General features: G+C 42.3%; 1 protein-coding gene across 8 annotated transcripts in view; it reads right to left on the reverse strand.

Annotated features, from left to right (window-relative positions):
- Positions 1-4,392: 4,392 nt before the first annotated feature.
- The window catches only part of epha7 (eph receptor A7), an 87,039-nt gene continuing 67,233 nt past the window's right edge, over positions 4,393-24,198 (reverse strand). The window contains exons 8-17 of one of the 8 annotated variants that reach the window (XM_031861664.1): positions 23,466-23,574; positions 21,593-21,633; positions 18,317-18,442; positions 17,677-17,862; positions 16,562-16,623; positions 16,118-16,327; positions 14,901-15,116; positions 11,590-11,783; positions 10,801-10,956; positions 4,393-9,043 (exon numbers count right to left, since the gene is read on the reverse strand). In XM_031861664.1, the coding sequence (XP_031717524.1) occupies positions 8,929-9,043; positions 10,801-10,956; positions 11,590-11,783; positions 14,901-15,116; positions 16,118-16,327; positions 16,562-16,623; positions 17,677-17,862; positions 18,317-18,442; positions 21,593-21,633; positions 23,466-23,574 (1,415 nt within the window). In that variant the 3' untranslated portion in view covers positions 4,393-8,928. Of the gene's footprint in view, positions 9,044-10,800; positions 10,957-11,589; positions 11,784-14,900; positions 15,117-16,117; positions 16,328-16,561; positions 16,624-17,676; positions 17,863-18,316; positions 18,443-21,592; positions 21,649-23,429; positions 23,575-24,198 lie in introns of all 8 variants that reach the window. The other 7 variants (XM_031861667.1, XM_031861663.1, XM_031861666.1 and 4 more) reach the window with 7 other exon arrangements.

Genomic DNA, 24,198 nt, shown 5'->3' on the forward strand with positions numbered 1-24,198 from the left:
CTCATGGCTCCTCGCTCCTCAGAGCAGAAATAAGAGCTTTGGGACGGCCGTCAATATGGCGGCGCAGAACAACTTCCGGTTCAAGCGAGGAACGAGGAAATGACAATTAAGAGACTTGGGATGTCTTCAAACGACGTCGCCATTGCTCTCGCTATGATTACCACGTCCACTTGAGGTCGCCGTCATCCTCTTGTATTCGTTGATTGAACGTGAATAGATGTTAAAAGCCTTCTGAACCTAGCAGTAGGTGTGGCCGGACTCTTCTAACCCATGTCTATGAGGCTGATAACACCCATTCAATCGGCCGGTAACATTCAAAGCCAGAGTCAAAGCATAAATTGTAATTGTCAATGGCAGGACTTGCACCAACCATAAATATGTATGTATGGACTCACACAAAAAGGATCTCTCTCAATCAGAACTTCTGACCCACCAAAAGTGCGTGGTGTTGTCTCTATTTACTCTTTTCTTTTCATTTTGCTGTGTTTCAGGGCACTCTCCCCCGGGGCTCTGAATGTTGTGTTTCCAAACCGCAACGGACAAATCGCACCCTTTATGCCTTTAATATCAGCCAACATGTCGGGCTGATTCATCAGTCAGGCTTCATCAAGTGCTCAAAAGTTATTGGTGAGTTGTTAAATTCATATTAGAAAGAAATTGGAAATATCCTAATGAAGAGTGAAGCATTTTTAGGAATGGTGCATCTCTGGTAGCCAGGCCATACCATACTATACTACCAAATATACTGTAGGATGACTGCCTAAAATAAAAGGATATGTTTTTGCACCTGTTGTAATATTTAAAAGTAAAACTAATTATTAGTGGATTAGTAAATCAATAATGATTCATTATTAATGATAATTGGCAGATGGAAGATCATTTCATATCAATGTAAATGGGTTTTCTCACCAAATCCAAATGTAGTCACACTGACATTGAGGGAGCATGACTCTTTAGGTTGCTTGTTCTGACATGCTCAATAAAGGGAAGGACCACCACTTTCAAGCAGTACAAGTCTAGAGAAGACACATTTGTCATCATTAATTCCTGACAGTGGAAAAACATTACAGAACCCTCTTTGTTTTGTACTCGCTCTGCATATCGCTAACAAAAAAATCTATGATCCACATAGCTTTGTGTAGCTTTCTCACTCCAGCAGGCCAATATTTGCAGGTGTTCAGACGTCAGAGATAACATTGAACACACATGGCCTTGGATGAATAGTAGGCTTTTGTCTGTGATGATGGGCTCAGACAAGTTCTCTAAAAATGCCTTTAACACAATTAAGTCAACCATCTCATGGGGAATGCATTACAGTGTGAATGTAGCAAAGAAAATAAATTGAGTATGTTTCCATTCAGCTGTTTTCATGCGCTTGTTAAATTTGCACGTGAAAAAATGTGAGTTTGAAGTTAAAGTATCGCTAAAACGTTCACATGTTTGTTAATGAAAGCAAAATGCAACAAGGTGCAATGGAAAGAGACCCAGCCAACAATTCATGATGTAGATGAAGTATATGACTTCAGTGTCACTGGTGGCAGATGGAAACGTTATCATTCCAAAAATGCAAACATGAAATAAACATTTTTTCCATCATGCTATTGAGATGATTTTTCATCGTGTGAGGTTTTACTGGAGCGCTGCTTTCATCTGGAATGGTTCAAAGGCACCGACTGGAGAATTAGCACCGCCAACTGTTTCAGTCGAGGAACCCTTTCTTTTGTAGATTATGGACAAAATGTGCAAAACATTTGTATTGAAACTTGACTATACACAAAGAGTTGAGTAAACAACATCCATTATAGCTGCTCTGGAGGTTTTGAGAACATGACATGATCCTCAACAGAAGAAGTCATTGTCATGAAATTGAATAAATGCCGTTGCTTACACTTTTACCAAAGATATAGTCCTTTTGAAAAGTGTTGACAGTGTCTGTTTCGGTTGATTTTCCAGATACACTGGATAGAGATGTTGCTGTTTTCATAAAATGTCATTGGAAATGTGGGTGAACTAACCCTTTAAGGTTTTGGCAACATTTACTAATTGTGGCACTTTCACTGTTTTAAATAAATTATTTGCTGAACATGATGTCAAATGTTCTAATGTCTTTTTACACCATAAGGGCATTACAAAAATGTAACACGGACCCCAGCGCACGATGAAAGTGTAACTTTGGCTTAAGGGATTTCTTTGACAGAAACAATAAAAAAGAAGGAACAGCGTAAAGTGAGTCATTTTTGGTCACAGATTAAGAGTAGGTTACCTTTTTACGATAAGGATCCAGTTTGGTGATTTGTCTTTAAAATCTAAGAGCACGACTAGACTTTCAGACAGCGATACTTCTGCAGATCTATTAAGCAGGATAAGACTGTGCAGTTTAAGCTAATGGAAAGCGAGGCATAGCCACAGAGAAATACATGGATGGAAGCCAGATTCATGTGTAATCCAAACTCACAGAGAGAGTGGAGCAGAATTGGAGACGGCAAGTGTTGAGCCACTTCTGGACTTACTAAAATAAATACTAAAACTGCTGAAAGACATGATCGGGAGAGATTCATTCAAGCTCCTTCAAAGAACTGGAATTTCTGGAAGATTAAAGAACAAAACAGGACAGTTTGGAGGACTGTTTGGACAGCCTTATCGTGCATGCATGTGCAAACAAGCTCGCGAGCATGTCCAAACCTCCATGGCAGCTGCAGGGAGAATAGAAATAATAGAAAATATGTGAATAGATTTCCTTCCTCATGCAACATTTGTAGAGCACATGTTTTGAAGACTTTAAATCCTGCATTGTCTACACATTTGATGGCGTGCAGTTCTTCTTCCCTGCCTTTGTTGGCGCAATGCTTGGCTTTTTTTTTTTTTGCACGTTAGCGCTGCCAACTGTCAATCAGTGGAATAATGTGAAACCAGCCGCAGGAAGAGTCATCGCATGGCCAATGTGTGCGTGCCATCCACTTGCACGTTCGCGATACAAACAGAATGGTAATCCATTGATGAAAACGTTTCTCCATATTCCTACCAGTGGTCAAAAACTATACTCAAGGTAACTTTAACAAGATAAGGGTTTGGGATTACATAGGGTCGCTCTTATTTTGAAAAGAAAATGATTTGCCCTTTTGTGAGGTAGGTTGTGTAGGGAACCCTTCCCAGCATGCACTGGGGCAACAGACTCATGGATATATGCCCTATTTTATTTGTTGGGTTTCACATTGTGCTCCACAATGTTTTGATGTCGTGTCTATAATAAGTCAAGTTTTTCCTAATCGTCATTGAGTTGATTTGAAGGTAAGTGTTACAAATACATCTGACCTCTGCCAGGGTTCTTCATCATTGGAATCTTTTGCGATACAAAATGTCCGACCTTACAAATATGTCAATAAAACAGGATACCTTTTCTTATAGAGTACATTTAACTGTATGGACAATTCCCAGTGAAGTTATCATTGTATATGCGGTCTCGCAAGAACATTTCATAAATAGGCTTTTCACACTGCATATTTTAAGCTATCCTTAGCCCTGGGCTAACTTAGCCCCTTTACCCACACACATTGCTAACCCAGGGTTAACCTAAGTCCAGGGCTATACCATTCACACTGCACTTCTAATAGTCGTGGGTTAAATGTCCGTCAACACGTGGCTACTTTTACCTTCCAGCATATCAAACAATTCCTTTGCTACTTTAGCCCTGTTTCACACTGTCACTTTTTAGCCTCGTGTTTAGGCTATTTTCAAGGGATCACCCCACAAACTCAGTGCTTACCCACTTCAGAATGTGTCAGGATTGTGCCAGTGTGAAAGTTGTCTCAGCCCGGGGCCAACAGCTCCCTTTAGCCTGGGGCTAAAGCGCAGTGTGAAAAGCCTACAATTGTAGCATTCAAACGAATAATGTCAATTGCCATGTGTTCTGTTTCCATTGATAACAAAACATATATTGTTGAGTTTGGTTAAAGGAGTTGCTGTCGTGTGCAGTTCACTCTAAAAAGCCTTGGTCCATGACTCAACTAATTAAGACCGAGCTGAAGTTTTTAAATATTTGGGTTAAGGGACAAAAACAGAAGATAGATTTTGAGCTGGCTTTAAAAAACTGAAAAGTCCAGAAATCCTCAACAATGAAATCAGTCTTACTCTAGGGATAGCATGTTTTCTTAATAATGGCTTAGAACAGATGTATAAGTAAGTCATTGGTCACATTGTGTCTTTAGAAAATGGTGGCATCAGACCAGACATCCTCACTAACTCCTCGTATTCAAAATTTATTACAAAAAAAAAAGATGTACTCACATGGATGTCTGATCTCAACAATATTAACCGAAAGAAATAGCTGATAACGAGAACACAACATCAGGTATGAAAATGAGTTAGAACACTGCAAAGGACACCCAAACCTTCTATAGAGATTGTATTATATTTCCAAAAATATATGTACAGTCTATTACAAAGGTTACAAATCAAAGAGAATTGTCTATGTAACAAGAAATTGTCTAATTAAATGATCGTACAGTTCTGCTGTTGGGGAAAATATTTTGACCAGTGGATATTCTCAATACTTTCATCACAGAAAAATAAATAATAAATTGACAATTTGTATTACTGTACAACAAACTAAAAACGCAAAAATCAGAAACAAAGTCAAAGTAAAGATGGAAATCCTATCAGCTGTCTTTGGTCCTAAATGAAAAAAAAAAAAAAATATGTACAACTGAAATCTTGGTGGTTGACAATAATTCATCTGCGAGATAGAAAAATATAGTGCATTTTCAATGTATTCAGAGCTCTCTACTGAGTAATATGTGTAAAAAACAATATAAATAAAATGTACAAGTTTTACAATTAGTACATATACAAAGATCCCCTCAAATCTCGTCTCTCTCCGACACAATCAACAGCGCTGCACTCTTTGGAATTATCCACCGCCTCGACCAAAGCGGCGAAACTAACTTCCAACTGCTGAACCACAAGATTTGAAAAATAACTTCATACTCTATCTGCTATTCCTGATTCCAACCAACCACCTCTACATCCTGTAGGTATTTATTTTTTGTCATTTTTTTACATTTTGTATTCTTTTTTTGTGTTTTTTTTCTTTTGCTGAAATAGAGCCACAACAAAACTTTTCTCGTCCAGAGTTGAGCGACCTGAAGTTTAAAAATGCGGATGAAACGAGCTGAAACAGACAATAAAGTGACTTCTGGCGGTGAAGGTTACAGGTGAGTGGGACGTCGAATCGATTGCATCCCAGCCTTAATCTCAATTTGGCTTAAGTTTCCCCAGCACAGGAAAAACAAAATGAGGACAGAGGCATTCTACCCTGGGGTGTAAAAGGGCCTCCAGAGGCCCGGTTTTAAAATCAGAGCGGAGTGTGTGTGTGTGTGTGTGGATGGGGGTGTGTGTGTGAGAGAGAGTGCCGCCTGCGAACCGGGGAGTTTTGTGCTGACTGAATGACTTCATGCCGGTATTCAATTCAAAGGTCTGGCCAAGGCCCAATTGCTGAGCTCTGCTGTATGGATAAAGGGAGGGTGTGTTTGACACAGAGGAGGGGGGGGCTCAGAGCCGGTCAGGGCTAATTCCTGGTGTCTCCTGACAAAGGTGAGTGGAAATGGATCTAACTATACATCCACACTAAGTTGGATCATTCTGAAAGAAAAAAAGTTTACATGCGAAGAAATCCACACTAGCTTTTTCAGGGAAATGTACGTTCACTTCTTAAAGGCAGGGAAAGTGAAGGTGGTAAAAGGTTTCATAGTCATCAAAAAATGCTTCAGAAGGGAGAAAAAGCAATTGGCAGAGGCTGCATTCTGGTGACTAAAAGAGATTAAGATGTCTGTCCTCACCAAGCAGCAGCACAACAGGAAAACAGGACATTTTGTCTCCTTTGGGGGTCAGTGAAACTACAATCACAGCCAGCATATCTGGTTCAACAGTGGCACAGGCAGGGCCCGGTTAAACCTCCTGGTTTCTGTCATCATTGAGTGTTTTCATACAGCCAAACTCAACAGTTGGTAGTCATCATTAACTTTTTTTTTCTTTTCTCTGTTGTCGGACAATAGAACAAGTACGGTTATTGAATTGCAGCTCATTCTGTAGTCCTTTACGCGAGCTAATTGGATATCTGCTTGGATTTCGGAAAGTTAGCTGGACAAAACACGGCATTTGAAGATAAGTGTCCGGGTTAAAGTAGGGTCGACTGGGCGTTGAGAAAATGTGATGATCAGTTTTCCACTGTTTTATAAATCAATGGATTAACTGTGAAAATAATTGGCATCATGGGCACCTGATGATAAAATTCTCCTTAGGTGCATCCTAAAACCATTTTTGTTTTACGATCGCAAACATTTTGATGCCGGTAACTCTTTTAATTCAATGTTTAAAGCTTGCTAACTTGTCTGGATGCGCTAGCATATTTCTGTTGACGTTGGCTGTAAGAGGGTCTACATGCCATTGGCATCCAGCCCAAGAAGTATGACAGTATGTGCTGACAAATGTACGTGAACATACAGTCTTTGCCGTCGTGCATGTCTGGTGTCCACATCCGTTTTAAGATTCGAGTAACCTCTTTACAGGAGACAAACCTTACTCAACAGTGTCTATAGGCAGGCTCACATCAATCTTTCACGTGTTTTCAAAGGTACCTGGCTTAATGTGTGGATGCAGTTTTAGAGATGACCGGGAGAATGAAGAAAGCTAGTAATGGTTTTACTCTTCCATCAGTGAGGGATAATGCTTTTTCTATGCATTCGAGATGAAAGAAATGAGTGGATCCACAGATGTATCTCAGGTTACAGCAGCAGTAGAAGACATGGTTGTAATGGTTTTTCTCCATCAACACCACTCCTGTTTATGTGACAGCTGAATAAATGCATTTCCTCATGAAAGAATACTGCACTGAGAAAACACTCAACATGGGAACGTTTTTTTTTTTTTTCTTTCGCATTTGAAGTGGAGACAGATGGCACAGAATAGGTTGATTGGCTTTCAGCACATCTTCTACAAAGACTCCCCCCCCCCGGTTCTCCGTAAAAAAAGACGTATGGGAGAAAAGAGGAGCAATCTTAAGAGACACTTTAATGCATGTTCCGTCACATCTACTACGCCTGTGAGGGGTGAGCGGCAGAGACGCAGGAATAAATAAGGGAGCCACCATAGCGTGTCTGCAGAGCTGGGGCAATGGGGGGGGGGGGTTAACGGCTCTATCCGCGTCCGACTGGAGCTCCGTCGTTTGGTCCTGATTTCCAGACCGGGAACCTTGAAGTGGCTCTTTTGATTTCTGGACAACGGCGTAGGTGTCGGAAGATGATGTCAGCATGGCTAAGTGGCACCTTTCTAGAGTTTCGAACGGGGGCCTCTTTCATCTCTCCAGCCACCCAATTGAACATTTCCATGCCGCGTTTGATTTCCAACAAAACGTTTTAGCGTATCGTAGCGGCCAAATACGACATGATTATTTCTTTTGATGACTTGGCACGGCCGATTTCTCGAGCACTTCTTTTTCAAACCGTTTTCAGGTCGAAGAGGTACATTCCTTTAGTTTCCGACGGTGACTGAATCTTTTCCAAAGGGTTTGTCTCAGCACAGCACACACATGCGATAAAACCTAGCACCTATAAAAAAAACATAAAAATTTCAGGCGAGGACCATTTCTACCTGGTAATTATTGCTCTGTTTAGTCCGTCTCTTCACTGACCGTGTCGCTCGTGGCATTAAACCGTGTCCGTGCGCTCGATTTCACCAGTTCAAGTTCCAGATAAAAAGACATCAACACTACAAGAAAATAATAAAAATAGGGAGCTTGTCCACCCTTTAAATGAATGCAGAAAGCATTGCCAGTGAAGTGCCTAAAATAGCGGCAATACTTAATCTAACGCATTTTTTTAAGGCAGTATTACGTCTACAACGTTCTTGGATCCACCCTTTTAAAAAATGTACTTGCACCCAAACGAACACTGTGTGCAACATGATGGCAAAACAATTTGTGGTGGCTTCAATTTCGATCAAATCTGTCAACAGTGCTGCAAGAGCCTATACTCAATAACCATGTAACCGTTCTGCGTTTCCCGTAGTGAACACTAAGACAAAGGATATTGCTACTCTGATATAAAAGTCTTTTGATTTAGAAGAACAATTCGCGTCCTCAGTGTTGCACTCTTCAGGAAATTCCTTAATAAAAAAAAAAACTGGTTGAAACCATGTCGAAACCCCCCACGAGCACGAGAGGTTACTGTTTTCACTTCAACAGCACATGAATGGAAACACGAGTCACTGCAAACAGTCCAGCATGTGTCAGCAGCACAAAAAAGTACCTTTTGAATCTGCGCCTAAAAAGTTCCCTCTGCGTTTGGATAAAAGAGAGTTTACCCTGTTGTCAAGTCCAAATAGAAGAGAGAGAGAAAAAAAGAAAAACTGCTGCGTGGGCAACATGTCACTGTGGCAGACAGATGCAAAATAAACAAATTAGAAAGAGAAATAAGTAAAAGCACCGCAAGTAGACACATTGTTTTTTTTGTTCTTTTTAAAGGTAATCCATAGCCATGGTGTGCACTTAAGTCATTTATTAAATTAAAGAAACGGAAGCGTCAAACTCCTTTCCATTTGATATATGGTTGAGTTCATAAACGCTTCTAAAAAAAAATAAAAAAGTGAATAGAAAGTCATCTCGTCCAGGTAGTTTCTTTTTTTTTTGTTGCAGTTTTTTCCCCCACCGCCCTTTTCCTTTCTTTAGCGCCCTTTTTGAAGAGGCGGACCGCAATCCTTCACTGAGGAACAAAGGAATGATTTCACTCCAGACACAGCCGGAAGAGTCAGACGTAACAGATGTCCGTTTACTTTGACGATTATCCCGCTTTTACGTCCCAGGCACTGCTCCAGATCACAAGTTCTGTTTTTTTTAGTTGTTGTTTTTTTTTTGTTTCTCGCCCCGTCCGTGGTTCGTCACACCTGGACACCCGTGCCGTGGAGGTGCAGCATCTGGGCTCTCATAGTCTGTATGCTGCTCATGATCTTTTTCTGATGGCCCACCAGCGTGATCCCCAAGCTCATCACGTCCCTGGGAAGACAAGACAACACATCAATCAATGCACTGGACCACAGTCAGGGGCCAAACAAGTGCCATTTACAGCCTCAGCTTTGTCATTATTGTGAGTAAAAGGTACATAAAAAAAACATAAAGGCAGCTAAAACGCAGCAGGCTTGTTTATGTATCTCAATGCTACATTTTTAACATCGATATCAAGGATGATGTTGAAAAAGAAAAACAAAAGAATGATGTGAAGTTTTGTTTTATCTTGGGAAGTATGTTCGGAAGTTCATTAGAACCCTTGAGCATTTTATGGGAATGCGGAGACGAATGTTGACATCTGATGGTCAATGGGAGTTCTGAGTAACAACTCAAGGGCAAGCCACAGTCTGGGCTGACGCTCATATTCAGCCGCTGTCAACTAGTAAGAATGCAATAAAAGAAAAAAGAAAAAGCAAAGAGTTCACACGAGTTCATGAGGATGAGGACACACAACATGGGAATGCTTGACGAGGTACTGCGAAACACTTATGATTTACATCTCTCTTTTTTTTTTACATTTTCTCCAACATAACATAACTTTCGGATTGAACCCTTTGACGCGTATGATCATACCAGCCTGATCATTTTGGAAAACTCATTTGAATTTAGGGGGAACACAGCTCGCATATGGCATTTGAGAGGGCCTTAATTGTGAAATTCCACGTAAGAATGTCCTGATATTGTCTGAGGAGGCTCTTATTTTGAAGTGAAATTGGTCTGTGTAAACCGGAAGTTTCTCAATGACACTCAATGTATTGTTGACGAATTATTCTCACAATTGGAATTAAATTTTTCTCTGAAATGGTTGTCAGGCAGTAGTTATTTTTCAATTATCAATGATGTTATTCATTATGTAATACTTATTAATTACTTTGTGTACTTTTCATTTATTTACTACTGACAGACCGACTGATTTATTGAATGAATTTGAAGTTGCATGTAAAATCACGTTCACCGAATTGTCGCTGTTATTTTGAAGTCAACGTGTAAAGATTTATAGTACACTGTGTTACGGCAATCTTTACAGCAGAAACACTGTTCTCACTAATCAATTCCAAGAACTTCTAATTAGCTGTTTTCCATCCGTTTTAAATTAAGCCACAATAAACACAACTCAATTGTTTGTGTGGATTTTTGCCTTAAAAGCCAACCAGCATAGGGAGGAACTACGCCCTTTGAGCCCCTAGAAGGCTTTTAATGTGAAACATCTGTGCACGTGTTTCATTGAGGGTAACAATGAAAAAGAAACGCAAACTAGAAAAGATTGAAAATAAAGACAAACTCAATAGAGCAGTGTGTATAAGATGCCTCTGTTGTTGAAGTGATGGATTTAGTGTTGTGGAAATGTACATTACATTGAATTTGACAAGACAGATGAACATGGAGGTGTTGAGTTTGCATTGTTCATTTATTGGCTGTCAGAGAGGCGTCTTCCTAAAAATTGTATAGTATATACAGTGTTAAATCATGGAAGAAATAAAGGTCTGGTTATCTCTCAAGTTTGGGTGAATAAAGGCCCAGGCCAGTAATTGAAGATGTATGATAACGTACAGAAACTCATGAACCTCATGGGGTGGCAGTATGACAAAACTCTGCTTGGAGGCAAAATGCAACAAAGTAGATTTGTTTCCTCATGTTGGGATGGAAAGAAGGGAAGTGTAGGTGAGATCACAGTCTTGAGTGTGGCTGGTATTAATGTTCTCTGCTGCTGCTTAAACCGCGTGAGGGGCTTCACATCTACTTACTCGATTGACATCCTGGCCACAGATTCCAGGGAACTGTAGCCAGCCGCTGTGAAGTTGTCTCGGTATCGCTCCATCTTGATGGCTTCCAGCCACTCTCCCACTGAGCGGAAAGCGGTGAAGTCTGGCGTGCTCTGATCCAACAGTGGACTAATTGGTCTGCGGGATGAGCACAGAATGATGTTTATGTCTCGCGTGAAAAAGGAAACGTTCCGCTGAAAACACAATCAAGCAGGAGACGAGACAAAGTGACGACCAAAAGGCATCCAGCGGTGCAGCAAATTGCGAGAGGGGGGGAGGAAAAACTGATTGGAGGCTTCAATCAATAAGAAATTCACAAAGACATGCAGCGTGTCAGCTCGCTTCAGAAAAATATTTCTGTCAATATCTTTTCAATCTGATTACATTCCCGACATACGGTCTCCATATAATGAAGCGCTTTTTAACCAGCTGTAACCTCTCGATCTCAGCTCGGGGAAAGTATGTTCTGACTGCAAATAGAATTCATCTGACAAACGTCAGCGTGAGGTCTGGAGTTCCCACTGCACTTTAAAAGTACCAAGAACTCATTACAGAGATTGATTTAAAAGCCCTGCTATTGACCATAAAGCCATGGAAGCTGCTTTGTGGTATCGATCCCCCCGGGATTTATCTTTCATCTGTGAACTACAGAGGCTAAATCATCTGTTGGACACTTTCGATCATCCACTAATGCACTAACGTAAAAGTTCAAATTCCTTATTGTATGAAGCCACATTTAAAAATGATTCATTTGGGGGGGGGGTTCCTTACCTTATACATGTTCCCACTGGGGTTTTCAATGTGTTAGGGTTGCGAATCATCTTGTCAAGGATGCCAACTATCTGATCGAATTTGGGACGTTCGGCTCTGTCTTTCTGCCAGCAGTCCAGCATTAGCTGATGCAGGCCTGGTGGACAGTCCATTGGGGCTGGAAGACGGTAGCCTTCCTCTATTGCCTTTATGACCTGGGAAATGCAAAACAGAGGGAGTCATTAATACCAGCACTTAGTATCATTCTACACCTAACCCCAAACACTTTGGTATCAGCTTATACTATCACCCTAACCCCCAACCCTTTGGTATCAGCCTTCAGTACCACCTTCATTAAACCCTTTATAATTAGCCTTTAGTAGCACCAGAAGCGTATAAACGAGCAGTCAGATATTCAGTTTTAAACAACAAAGGTGTGGTGGGCGAGGGTTGGCAAAGCTATATGATACTGACAGGCCCCTCTGATGGAGTATATTGGCAGTTTAGCTTAATTTTTGTATTCATTTTTACGTTCATGGAAATGGCTAACTTGGCTGTTGGCTTGTGTTTTTGTCTATTGCGCTCTGTTGTAAACCTTTGTCAAACTACTCGCCAAGCCCCTACATCTCATTAGAGAAGTTGATGAGATGAATGTTATAATGAGTCATAGCTTATAATGGCCAAAACAAAGGATGTGAGATCCAGCATGATATAAATAAATGGACTTTCATTTGATGGTCATGTTAAAAAAAGGTTGTGAGATCTATTCAGACCGTGCACATTCCCAAAATCAGCCATTTCTTCTCATTTACTGATCCTGAAAAGACAATGTATGCTTTTAGTTTGCCTTTGCTTGAGTATTGAAGCTCTCCTCTCGCTGGGCCCAGTTAAAAAAACAATTCAGTTAGAGCAAAACCCTGCAGTTAAGCTTTTACGCAGCTCTTTAGGAGATATGATTCTATTACACCCGTCTTTATTGGCTGATATTTTACTTATAACCGTTAAGGTTCCACAATGTCAAAGTTACATTTTAAGTATTAAGTTCCTTATATGCCATGTGAGTAAACAGGAGACTATATTTATACAGCTCTGTGAATAATAGAAACAATCTTTTCACAGTGCCTTTTAAACCTAATCTATTGTCACTCTGCATCATGCATGCAGTTTAGCTCTGAGTTCATTAAAAGTCAATGACTGGAGAGCAGTAGGTGCAGCGGGCACTTTGATTTGATTGGCTCCCCTTTATTTATTGTGTGGATAAGCAGCGGTGTACATTTTTGCATATTATCATCAGCTATTTCAGTCAGGACCGCTCAGACGAGAATGACACACGGTGGGAAAAAGGTGTCAAAACACCGAAACTGTTGAGAAAAATGCAAATAACGTTCTTCCCGCAGCACCCAGAGGATGTTTGCTGACATCTTGACGAAGTGTGAAAAATTTCTGACATTGATGTCTGGCAAGCAGCACCACATACGGCTCTTTAATGCCCCGGCCATCTTGTTTAGCATTTCTAACATCTGATTGTTCAAATCAGCAAGCCTCTGCTTTGGAGCGCCGGAGAATCTTAATAATGTTTGGGCCTGACGCTGTGGGTGCTAAACACCATGCACCGTATAGAAATCTTGAGGCCCGCACAAACTCGCCATCCGCCATCAATCAAAATGTGCCAAATGTCCGACGATAAGGGACAGCTTCGAGTGGTCCGCCGCAGTTGGACTCCCTTAGTGGGAGTTGGCAGGAAGGCTGGCGACAGCACTCAGGGAACTGTCGGTGAGTTAATCATTATAGCAATTTGTGACATTTGTAAAAAAAAAGAATTGTGGGACTGTGTTCTCTGAGGAAGAAAAGTCTGGGCAATGTCAGGAGTCAGCTCTTGCTATTTAGTTGATGCGAAGGCACTTTAAAGATACAGTTTCTGATTCAATTAAAGCACATAAAAGAACCCCCGACATCAGATGTTTCACAACATCAGCAGTCAGGTGGGAGAAGATTCTGGGACTTTGAAACTGTGTGTATTAATAGTTTAATTTGATATTTGGTATCTTAATTTGATTGAGTTGTGCTTGACTGAGGTTTGACTTCATTAAAATACTTATTGCTTTTGTAAATATCCAACATAAATCTAGTTATGTTTTATGTACAACAAGAGGGATGTCAATTAATTCCTTCCCTTGCAGTAAGTGACTGTACTGAGGTCTTTACACGTTTCATTGACGGGTGTCAAAACACCTATAAAAGGGATAATTAAAGAAGTACTCTATAAACTTGTGTACTGCACTCCATACAGTTGGGGGGGGGGGGGGGTTGCAAAAGACGGATTGAAGAAAAAAAAAGTCAAAGCAGCAGATTTCCTGACATTTACAAACAAGCGTGGGTCCAGCTCGGAAAACATTGGATCCTACACTTCCCGTAATGCAACACATCAACGTATTGTGTTAAACCCTCCCTGACTGGTAAAGGACCAAGAGCACCTGTGACATATTAAAGAGGTGTGACAATGGCCAGCTGATGCAGCTGCGCGGAAACTTTTTTCACACGTCGACGTGTAAATTCAGAGCGTATCTATGTCTTTACATCCTTGTATCCAAAACCCACAACAAAGCAACAAATAAAATGCAAACGCCTAAATATGCTCGAGTTGCCGCCTGTTTAATTGGTTCACCACTGCTACTCACACTGGTTTGACATTAGCATAAGTAATTATAAACTTTTAAGGGCATTTGAATCAAAAGCCTTCTGCATGACAAGTTCTTTCCACTCCTCTTGTTTATATTGAAACCAGCATCAAATCCACGTTCTCAGGATTTCTATGCGAGTCCCACTCCGGGTCTGTTTCTCCTTCAGATGGATTCAGACTGCGTGATCGTAGCAAGACTTCTTGAACTAATTAAGGCACAAGGTTACCGTCCCGGCCGGCTTGTTTTTCGTGAGGGTCCCGCAAGAAAACGTCTCGAAGCAGAACTACAAAGTGGGAGTTTTGTTCGGGATATTTATGTTTTAGTGGAATGACTTTGTGAGGATTAATTATGGGATGAATCTCGGGGAAAATCCCTGCCCCGTTTCAGATGATAGTTGGCAAAAAAAAGTTGTTTTCCCAGACCGTACTGACGCTCTCTTTTTATGAGCTTGTTATTTGTCAGCAACACATGATTTATGCTTTAGAAACTCAAAGAAATGATAGAAAATAGCAAAAAATGCTCAAATTTTCTTCAAATCACTCTTTAAAATCAGCACATATCCGTCTCTTTTTTTATGGTCTTTGGTTATGAGGTAGTCCATCAGCAGAATGTCAAAGTAACTCAATGGCTTCATACCAGGTAGTAACTTACATCTTGATTGGACATATCCCAGTAGGGCCGTTCCCCATAGGACATGACCTCCCACATGACAATGCCATAACTCCACACGTCACTTGCAGAGGTGAATTTACGATACTGTATGGCTTCTGGCGCGGTCCATCGGACGGGTATTTTGCCGCCCTGTTCAGTAAAATGCAGGTCAGTGGCTGGAGTAAAGATCAAATGCATTATATCCTGCATCTTCCCCTAAAAACATCAATTAGAGAGAGTTTCACAGTTACACACAGGGTCAAAACACAAAGAAATAACAACTTTCCCACAAACTTGAGCAAAAATACTGCCACCACTTTCTAATAAGGCATGCATTTGTATGATGGGATCTGTGGCTTTAGTACTGGTTAGTAAATCATTTATTAATGTGTAATAGATGAATCATTAATAAGAACAACAAGGTTGCGTAGCATCCCATTGGTGATTGTTGCTGCAGGGCATCTACACTTAAGTTTAGTTATTAACAGCGTATTTACTATTACAACTGCAGACATGACTTATGAATGCAGACTTAACGGATCATTGTGAAGTGAGAATCTCATGCCCCTTTTTATGTATTGCTTTTTCACATTCATCTTCATTAGAAGTGCATTGACATGTTGACCTGACATGTACATTTGAGTGAAAAATGCCTTCCCTGCCTCAGGAGACAGTTCTGCTTTTTTTTTTTTTTTTGCCAGCAGTATAAAAAACACAAAATGACTTGATTTACAAGCCCGGAAAAATGGCTTACAAAGAATCGATTGTGAAAGTGTTGACTCAACCCCTCCCATTTTTCATGTTCTTGGGGTGTTTTGCTTGTGATTGGTTGTTGCAGCATGGCTCTCGTACAAGTATGCTGTAGTTCCATATTGTCAATTTGATGCTTAAAAAAAAAGTCCATGACCCATAATGTTGCATTTATAATAAACTCAGTTGACACATAAGCTAGCAAAGACATTTCCCAACCCTAAAGTTGTTCTTAATAAAGGTTTAGGACGGATTAGTTAGTAAATGATTAACTAACCCTAAATAAGACATTAGTTACAACCTGTGAATAGTCAGAAAGTTGCACTGGGACATATCTTGTTTTGCAAATAAAAAATGGTGCAGACCACTTGGGCGTGCACCAGCGCCTCTGCTCTATTTTCATGCACCGGCTGTGACTCGATTAGAGGATTCAGACAGGGCTCTGGCTAGCACTTTAATTGACTCACAGTTGTTGTGTAGACAGCCTCGGGATCGTCGTCGATCACCCTTGACAGGCCGAAGTCAGACACTTTACATACGAGATTGCTGTTGACAAGGATGTTTCGCGCAGCCAGATCTCGGTGGACGTATCCCATGTCGGAGAGGTATCTCATTCCCGCCGCTATGCCCCGCAGCATCCCCACCAACTGGATGACTGTGAACTGACCATCGTGTTTCTGCGCGGGGCACACAGAGAGAGAGAGAAAAAAAAACAGGCGGGTCAGCCGTCTCCGCTGACCATGTGGGAAATGTAGGTCACAGCACTGCAGCAGCTCCAGCACAAGATTTATGATATTTATGCGACGCACAGATCCGACTGCAGACCGCCTGCTCTCTGGGACGCTCTCTGGCAGATGCAAAAAAAGGAAAGTTACAGAAGATGCTCCGGCACTTTCCAAGGTGACACTCACCCTGAGGAAACCGTCTAATGAGCCGTTCTCCATGTACTCGAGGACAATCATCACGGGCTTCCCTAGTGAACAGAAGAGACGGAAAATGGAGAGGGTGATCAATTCGGAGCAGAATTTGTTTTACTCACAAAATGCTTCACAAACAACTATGCCGGATCTGCTTTGGAGTTATTTTTAGCCGCGTGTATTGGCTTTTAATTAAAAGTTACCATCTGCTCCTTTTATTACAGTGTCTAAATGAGAAAATGTTAAACAAGGACTGTGGCAAATTTAATCAGATATAATATCACTCTAACTACGACGCTTTTACCTCCCAAAGCTAAATATGCTTTGATGAAACTGATCTTGCAGGATGTTTAAGGGGTGACACCCCAAGTGAATAGGGAAATAATTATAATTAATATATACCACCATGAAAGTTCCCCAGTTCATCACTAACATTATACCAATTCTGTTTTTCTGAAATTGCATGCTTAAATATGCAGATGATGCATTATCTTATGTGCTGATTTGTATACATTTCCAGAACATTGGATAAAAGGTTCCAAATTGTTGTTTCATTTTGTGACATATTAGCTTCAAAGCTTTTTACAGAAGGGATTTTGGATATCTCTTATGACTCCATAAATCAGAAAATACTGTCGACAGCAAAACAAATTTTTGCCGTGTTTTTAGGTATACAATGTTCTATAAATCAGGCTATGAATGAAAAACACCCTCAGTAGAAACCTTCAGAATAGAGATAGGAATGAAAATGTAAGGCTTGGTGAAGTGCAACTGAAGTAGAGATTGCTGTTGAATTGGATAAATAAATTGAAAAAAGAATTGGGTTTATGTTTAAATATGCAAATGAGGCATGATCTAATGGTAAGATTTGGTGAATTTAGGAGAAACTAACAAACGCAAATAGATAAAGTAGTAAAATAAACACCTGAATGTGTACTTTGGATGTTTTCTTTCCACTACTCTGAAATTGGACATGTTATGGAGGCAAAAAAGCCTCAAAATGTACCAGTGCATGAAAAACAATGTTTTTGCCCCGTGGTGTCTCGCCTTAAAACCGACTCCTCTGAGCTCACGCTTCACATATTAATTTCCCTTTCGAGTGTGATTACCTCTCGTCACGACTCCCTCCAGGTGAACCACGTTGGGATGGTCGAACTGGCCCATGATGCTGGCCTCGCACAGGAATTCCCGCCTCTGCTTCTCCGTGTAGCCCACTTTCAGCGTCTTGATGGCGACCGACACCTCCCGCTTCCCGGGCAGCTTGAGCCGGCCACTGCACACCTCCCCGAACTCTCCTGTGTTGGGACGAAGCCGTTCGTGAGTGAGGTGTGGGTGGGGTTTAAAATGTTTTTAAAAAGCACTTCGTAATGACAAATTTATTAGTGTATTTTGAGACAAAGCAGCTGTGCAGCGGTGGAATACGACATCTTGTTCTACTCGGGGGAGTGTAAGCAAGACCTATAATAAGACACGCTAGTGTAGCATAGATACTGTCATTGACCACCTCTGTAAAAATCCATGTGGCAGCAATTTCTCAGCTGTGGAAAAGATCTCGGTGACTGCCTCCACCAGATGCAGCCCACACGTTAATTGCAATGAACCCCCCCCCCGCCTCTCTTTGCAATGGCACTATCAATATACAATGCACAAAGCTGTGCCAAGGTGTAAATATCTGGCTGTCAGTGTGATATATGAGAGCACGGAGTGACTAAACAGCAAGGGGCTGAGAGAAATTGGGATGGTGCTCACCTGCGCCGATAACCCGCTCAATTTTAATGCAGGAGGCGTCCAGCTCCTTGGCAAACTGATGGACGGCCCTGTTGGGGTCCTCGTAGGTCTCGGGGTCAATGTAGGTCTTGGTGCCTGGAAATTTAACTGTAGAAAGGTAAGAGGATTACTGTTATGAATAAATATGCACGCTACGCAGCGGCGGGCACTTGACAGGCAAAACGGTTACCAAGACCAGTGATTCAGAGGGAATTGCTAAGCAGTCAGCGAGCGGTGTGGAAAAAAAAAAAAAAAGAGTTTCCACAAGAAAAAATCTATCACAAATATGGGAAGCAAAGATTTAAGTAACCCGTAAACCTGAAAGTACCTCACTGAAGAATAATCTGTCTCACCGGCTATGTCAGTTCATCATGCTTGGTCATTTATTGACACATGATATCGTTGTATGGATGAGTCGGGTTGTTTCCCAAGTAGACATTTTCCTCTGGAACCAAAGAGAGGCTCTACTAATTTGAATTTTACAAACAGCTGAAAACTCTATTGCTTAACCAAATTTAAGATGTTGAAGGGGACATATCATAAACAACTCATTTTTTTCAGTGCTCATTAGAATACACCACCCACGACTTGAGAACCATCTTCGCAGAGGCGCACCATATTTTTCAACGCAAGCCAAAGGGGAGGGAGGCTTAAAGAGACAGGTGCTAAAACGAAGCGTTTCTGACATGGGTGAATACTGGCTTACTCAGATGGACAGCGTGAGAGTTGTTTTTATTATTAAAGCATACAAACATGTATGAATCTAATAATAAGCAAGACATGTCTCCTTTAATGTTACAATCTTAATTCCATTTTACAGCTTTCACTTTGAAAACCATCCATTTGTATTTATGTGGTTTAAATATCCCTCTTTTGGATTACCAGGAGGTCATTTCAAGTTACGCAAGTCCTTGACTTTATGTTGTAGGAATCCAGATTCAAGCGTCCGCCGTTTCCAGTTGCTCAACTTGTCTTTCTTGGGTCATACGATGAGCCTGACAGAACAGAAGTTTGATCGGGTGTGTTCAGGCTCGATCGTCGTTTGGCCATTCATATGGTAGAAGATTGCATCGCTCCAGTATTCTTTTGTCCAGTAACACCGGTATGAGAAGAGTTCATGAAGAGCCACGAAGTGATAGTGGAAGCAGTTTGTAACCAATAAGGAAAACAAACAAGGTTAGAGTGAGGTTGGGGGGGGGGGGGAGTTCCTGTTTTCACAAATTAACAGCAAATTACAGTATTGTGCACTATTAAGCAAACACATCCACTCACGGGGGGGGCGATTCCACTGTGCATTTTAAATTCCGCTGATAACAATACGACCTGTCAACTTTCAAATTTAATGAGCTCCGGCCGTAATGCACTGGATAAACGCTGGACCAAAACAACAGAGCAGAACTGCCAGCTCATCCAGATGGAGGGACTCTTAACTCTCTTTACGGAGAGAGAGAGGCGATGCGGCCGATCCCAACGCCCGCAAATACAACAAATGCATTGTTTCTCCGGCGAGGGGGGACTCCGGCAGGCCCAGATTTCTCTCCACTTGCTCCTGTAATTGCTTCGTCCATCCGAGATGTCAGCGGATCTGATAGGAGATGTCTTATCGTGGCCGTCCTCGCCGCTATACACGGCAGACAAATTGGGTCCACATGTTGGATTGGCAGTATCTGGCTTCTGTCGCCCTGGCAGCCTCTCGCCGTTTGATATTGCGCGGCGGATCACTCCATTAGGGCCAGACGCCGGCGCTTGAGTTGTCTCCCAGTTTGTTTTTCTTTCTCTTCCTCTATACTGCTGCCGGGGATGGATCTGTCAGATACTTAGCGTCGGCCAACCCGGACTCGCCGGCGCTGCCTCTGCTTTAGCCGTACCCGTTGTGACACCCCCCTGACCCTTTTTGTTTCCAAATCAGCAGTTTGCCTACAGCGTGGATCATTACGGCTCCACTTTGGGGAAGCAGTCTGCAGCTGCATCTCCAGGGGCATCATTAGGGGTGGTGTTAAAAGAACCTGAAAAACAAAACACTCTTACTGATAGAAGGGGCCTAGAAGGAGGCCCTTCGACAGAACAAACTGTGTGTGCACCAGAAGCTCCGGTAACTCGCCAGGGGTGAAAGTAGATGGAAGTTCCTGACCGACCTTTATCACTTCATATTGTGATGCTCCCATCCCCAGCTTCATGCATCCTTTAACGCACACATTATACTTTTTGACGCCTGCATGGTGCAGAAAAAATGACTTGACATTATTGAAAGCAAACTAATAATTTAAATGGCAAAAGTGCCACGGAATCAATTGTGAATGGTGGCAAAACTTTCAAATTTATAACAATTTGTTCCGTTTTTAATTACAGCTAAATTCATCCGCAACCTGACCTGGAATAAAACTTGTAAAACATCACTGCTTATTTCGTCTGTCCGTTCACTTGGGAGTATTTTTTTTGCAAGAAACGGCTGGCTGGCAGAAGCCCACAGCACTGGATATCAGACAGCCGCAGCAGAAGCTGGCGTTTGCTAGCAGGAGGCTAACTAAACAATATTGGAAAAGCAGCAAGAGTGGATTAACAACCCCGCAGGTCTGTGGGCACAAAAACCCACCGACACTGGAATGATTCAGAAGAAAACTAAAGTAACACACGGATGAGCGTGGTGGACGACGGTGCATTCACGTCGCTCCTCGGATGGTCCCGTTTCCCAGAGTTGGGAAGTCGCTCTTCCGACGCCGACGTGTTCATGAGCTTCCAGTCATAACGTGGAAACAACATGGACGCTACGAAGAAGATGCGTTGTGTTCTATTGCTTTAACAACATGTTTTTGCTGTTCACGTCATGTCATTTTTCCAAATATCCCGACACCACACTTTCCCGGTACTGCCGGACCACACCGGCCTCCTCTCACCCTTGTCGCTCACTAAAACCACCTGAGTTATGCCTCCCTTTTTTTTTTTTGAGAGAATACAACCTCAACCTCTCCTCCCTCCCTGACATCTGTTCCCATTCGCGCGTTTGTAGTTCCCCAACACCTTCATCTCCACAGACTGCGTCCAGCCAATCAGCGGCAGATGTTCGCCTGATTGTTCCCCGGCTTTGACTCGAATCAAATGAACTGAGATCAAACGCTCATGCCTCTGGGTGCTAATGTGTTTTTTTTTTTTTTGTTTTTTTTTATAGCACCCCTTCCTGTTCAGCATGCAGTGATTGAGATGTCCCTGTCTAAATGTACGTGTGTGTGTATGTGTGTATAGGTGAACTTGGACACTCACACTGGAAGTAGAGCTCCTCGTCTCCCTCCTGATCTGCTTTGCTGTACCCGCAGTGCCTGCACACGGGGGGAGGGGGGGGAGATAGGGGGGGGGGGGGGGGGAGAGAGGGGGGGAAGAGGGCGGCAGAATCAACTGATTGTGCAGAGGAAACGAACGCCCCAAATTACAAGTATTTTAATGCGGCAGCTAACGCCGCGCATGACAAATCCTCCGAGGAAAGCCAGCTGAGGAAGCGGGAGCTGTGAACCCCCGGCAGCCTACATAGCCTGGCTCCACATATCTAATCACGTCACATATCACACAATGCATGCGCTGTAGAGGACGGTTCAACACATCTCGGAATATTGTTCTTTTTTTTTTTTGCAATATTAACGTGTTGAAGGTTCCCTCCAGCGAGCGTTTTGCTGCACAAAGTTGGTCTTTGAGCACAAACTGAGAAAAAAAAAAAAAATGATGGATGACGTGTGAAAGGTGGAATAAGCCACGAGTGATGGACATGCACTTACTGTTGATGAAGTGACTCGTGCGCAGCCTTGTCTCCGCCGTTCAGAACTCTAACATCTCACTACCTTTGCAGCTATTTTGAACTATTTTGGGATCAACGAAGAGCCAGTAAGTGGACCTTGAGTGAAGATCTTAGTGGCAAATCACTGTTTTGAGGATCAAGAATAAAATCTCTATCATAGTAATTATCTTCAGAATAAATTAAGCTAAGCTATCAATTGACACATGCTGGATAGAACACTGTAGATTTATCAAAAAATAAAGAAGAGTTGAAATTTGTGGCCACAGTTTTTTTTTTTTTTTACCAGATCGGGATTATTTGTATATAACTAGATAGAGAGTGCCACTGTTTCAGAAATATAAGAACAGTCCTGACCATGTGGCATTCTATGTCTAATGGATTTTGAAACAAAACAAACAAGCCAATTTTCACAGATGTTATAATATTCTGTCACTCATATGGTTTTCTTCTCGCAGAGTTGCAGAGTGGGAGTCGTCCACTGCTCCCAAAGTAACTATATATATTATATTATATATATATATACACATATTACAGTATATATACACATATATGTATATATACATATGCAAATATACAGTACATGTATATATATTTTTTTAAATATACAAATGAAAAAACTAAATGAAAACCGAATTGATTGGCATTGTGTTTTGCATGGTCTACATTAGCTGATTTTGGCAATTGTGCATCATTTCCTTGATACACTTTCAAGTGAGACGTATGGATCTTTATCTTCTACTGATGTCAGAGATCCTGCCATCATTGGAGAGTGAATGTACTGGGGGCGGGGCACAGGGAAGGCTAATTCTGACGAACCCGAGCATTAAAATAGCACATTCGTGCAGTTGAAAACACTGATGAAGTGCGTGATGGAATGATGCTAATGACAATGGGCTGGGGGCTTTGTGAGAAAAACAAACAAACGCCAACACAGAAAAATCTGTGCCATGTTCCATCCTGGATATCTCACACACACACACACACAGACACACAAACACACACACACAGGAATGCAGAGCCAAAGCTTCCTCTCGCCCTGGAGTACTTGTCTCATAATGGCTCTGCAAAGAAATTGCTTAAAAATGTCGTCAGGGCTGGAAAGAGAGAGAGGGGGGTGCTGAGGATGAAAAAAATAAATAAAAGATGCATCACAACCCATTAGCACAGCATGCCACGAGATGATGGGTGCGCACATGTGTGCGGGCGTGCCTGCGTGCTGGTGTGTGTGTGTGCGTGTGAGAAGACAACCGTGGGAGGGCGCGGAGGCCCGTGAGTGACAAGAGAGGGCTAATTTGACAAGCGCAGACTCACAGGAGCGGAGAGTCAATGGGGCCCGCGAGAGCGTACCTTCTCCCGATGATGAAGCCGAACACCATGAACACCAGGATGATGGTCCCCGCCACGGCCACCACCGCTATGATGATGACGGGGTTCTGCTCGCTGGAGACGATCGCCGCTGACAAGACGGACACACACACACACACAGACACGGACAAGACATGCAAAGAAAAAGACTCAGTGAGAACTTTGGCACATCAAACAACTACAATCGGCAGGACGTAACTGAGCCCGACGGGAGGCGTGGGGATTGATGAGCCCTCCCCTCCCCTCTGAGGGAGCCGAGGAGGAGGAGGGGTGGGAAGGGGGGGGGGGGACTGCTTCTATTTTTGAGCCGTCCTCATACACTCGGCTCCACTGTTTCAGAAAGTGGGCTTAATAGTCCCAGACGGCGATGGCGATGCCCTTCATCTCAAACAAAGACACATTCAGGTTGGATTGTTTCCACGTTCGGAGCTCCCACAGTGCTCGGGCTGTTTTGCGGCGACAAAACCGCCGATCGCATCCGAAGAGAGGCAATGCATGAAGTCAACGCGAGTTGTGTTTGTGTGAGGGATGGGGGGGGATTCATGCATTTTATATCAAGAGGCTGTGCACTGTATAAATACTAAATACTTGCTAACATTTTTTTGTTTGTTGATGTGGCCTGTCTGAGGAGGAAGGGCGGGGGCAACATTCGATCAGTTGTTCCGAGCATTGATAGCGCACCAATTGTCCGTTTTGGTGGGGTGGGGTGGGGTAG

The sequence above is a fragment of the Anarrhichthys ocellatus genome, unplaced genomic scaffold (genome assembly GCF_004355925.1).
Source record: "Anarrhichthys ocellatus isolate YVR2014 unplaced genomic scaffold, GSC_Weel_1.0 scaffold25, whole genome shotgun sequence".
NCBI classification, from domain to species: Eukaryota; Metazoa; Chordata; class Actinopteri; order Perciformes; family Anarhichadidae; genus Anarrhichthys; species Anarrhichthys ocellatus.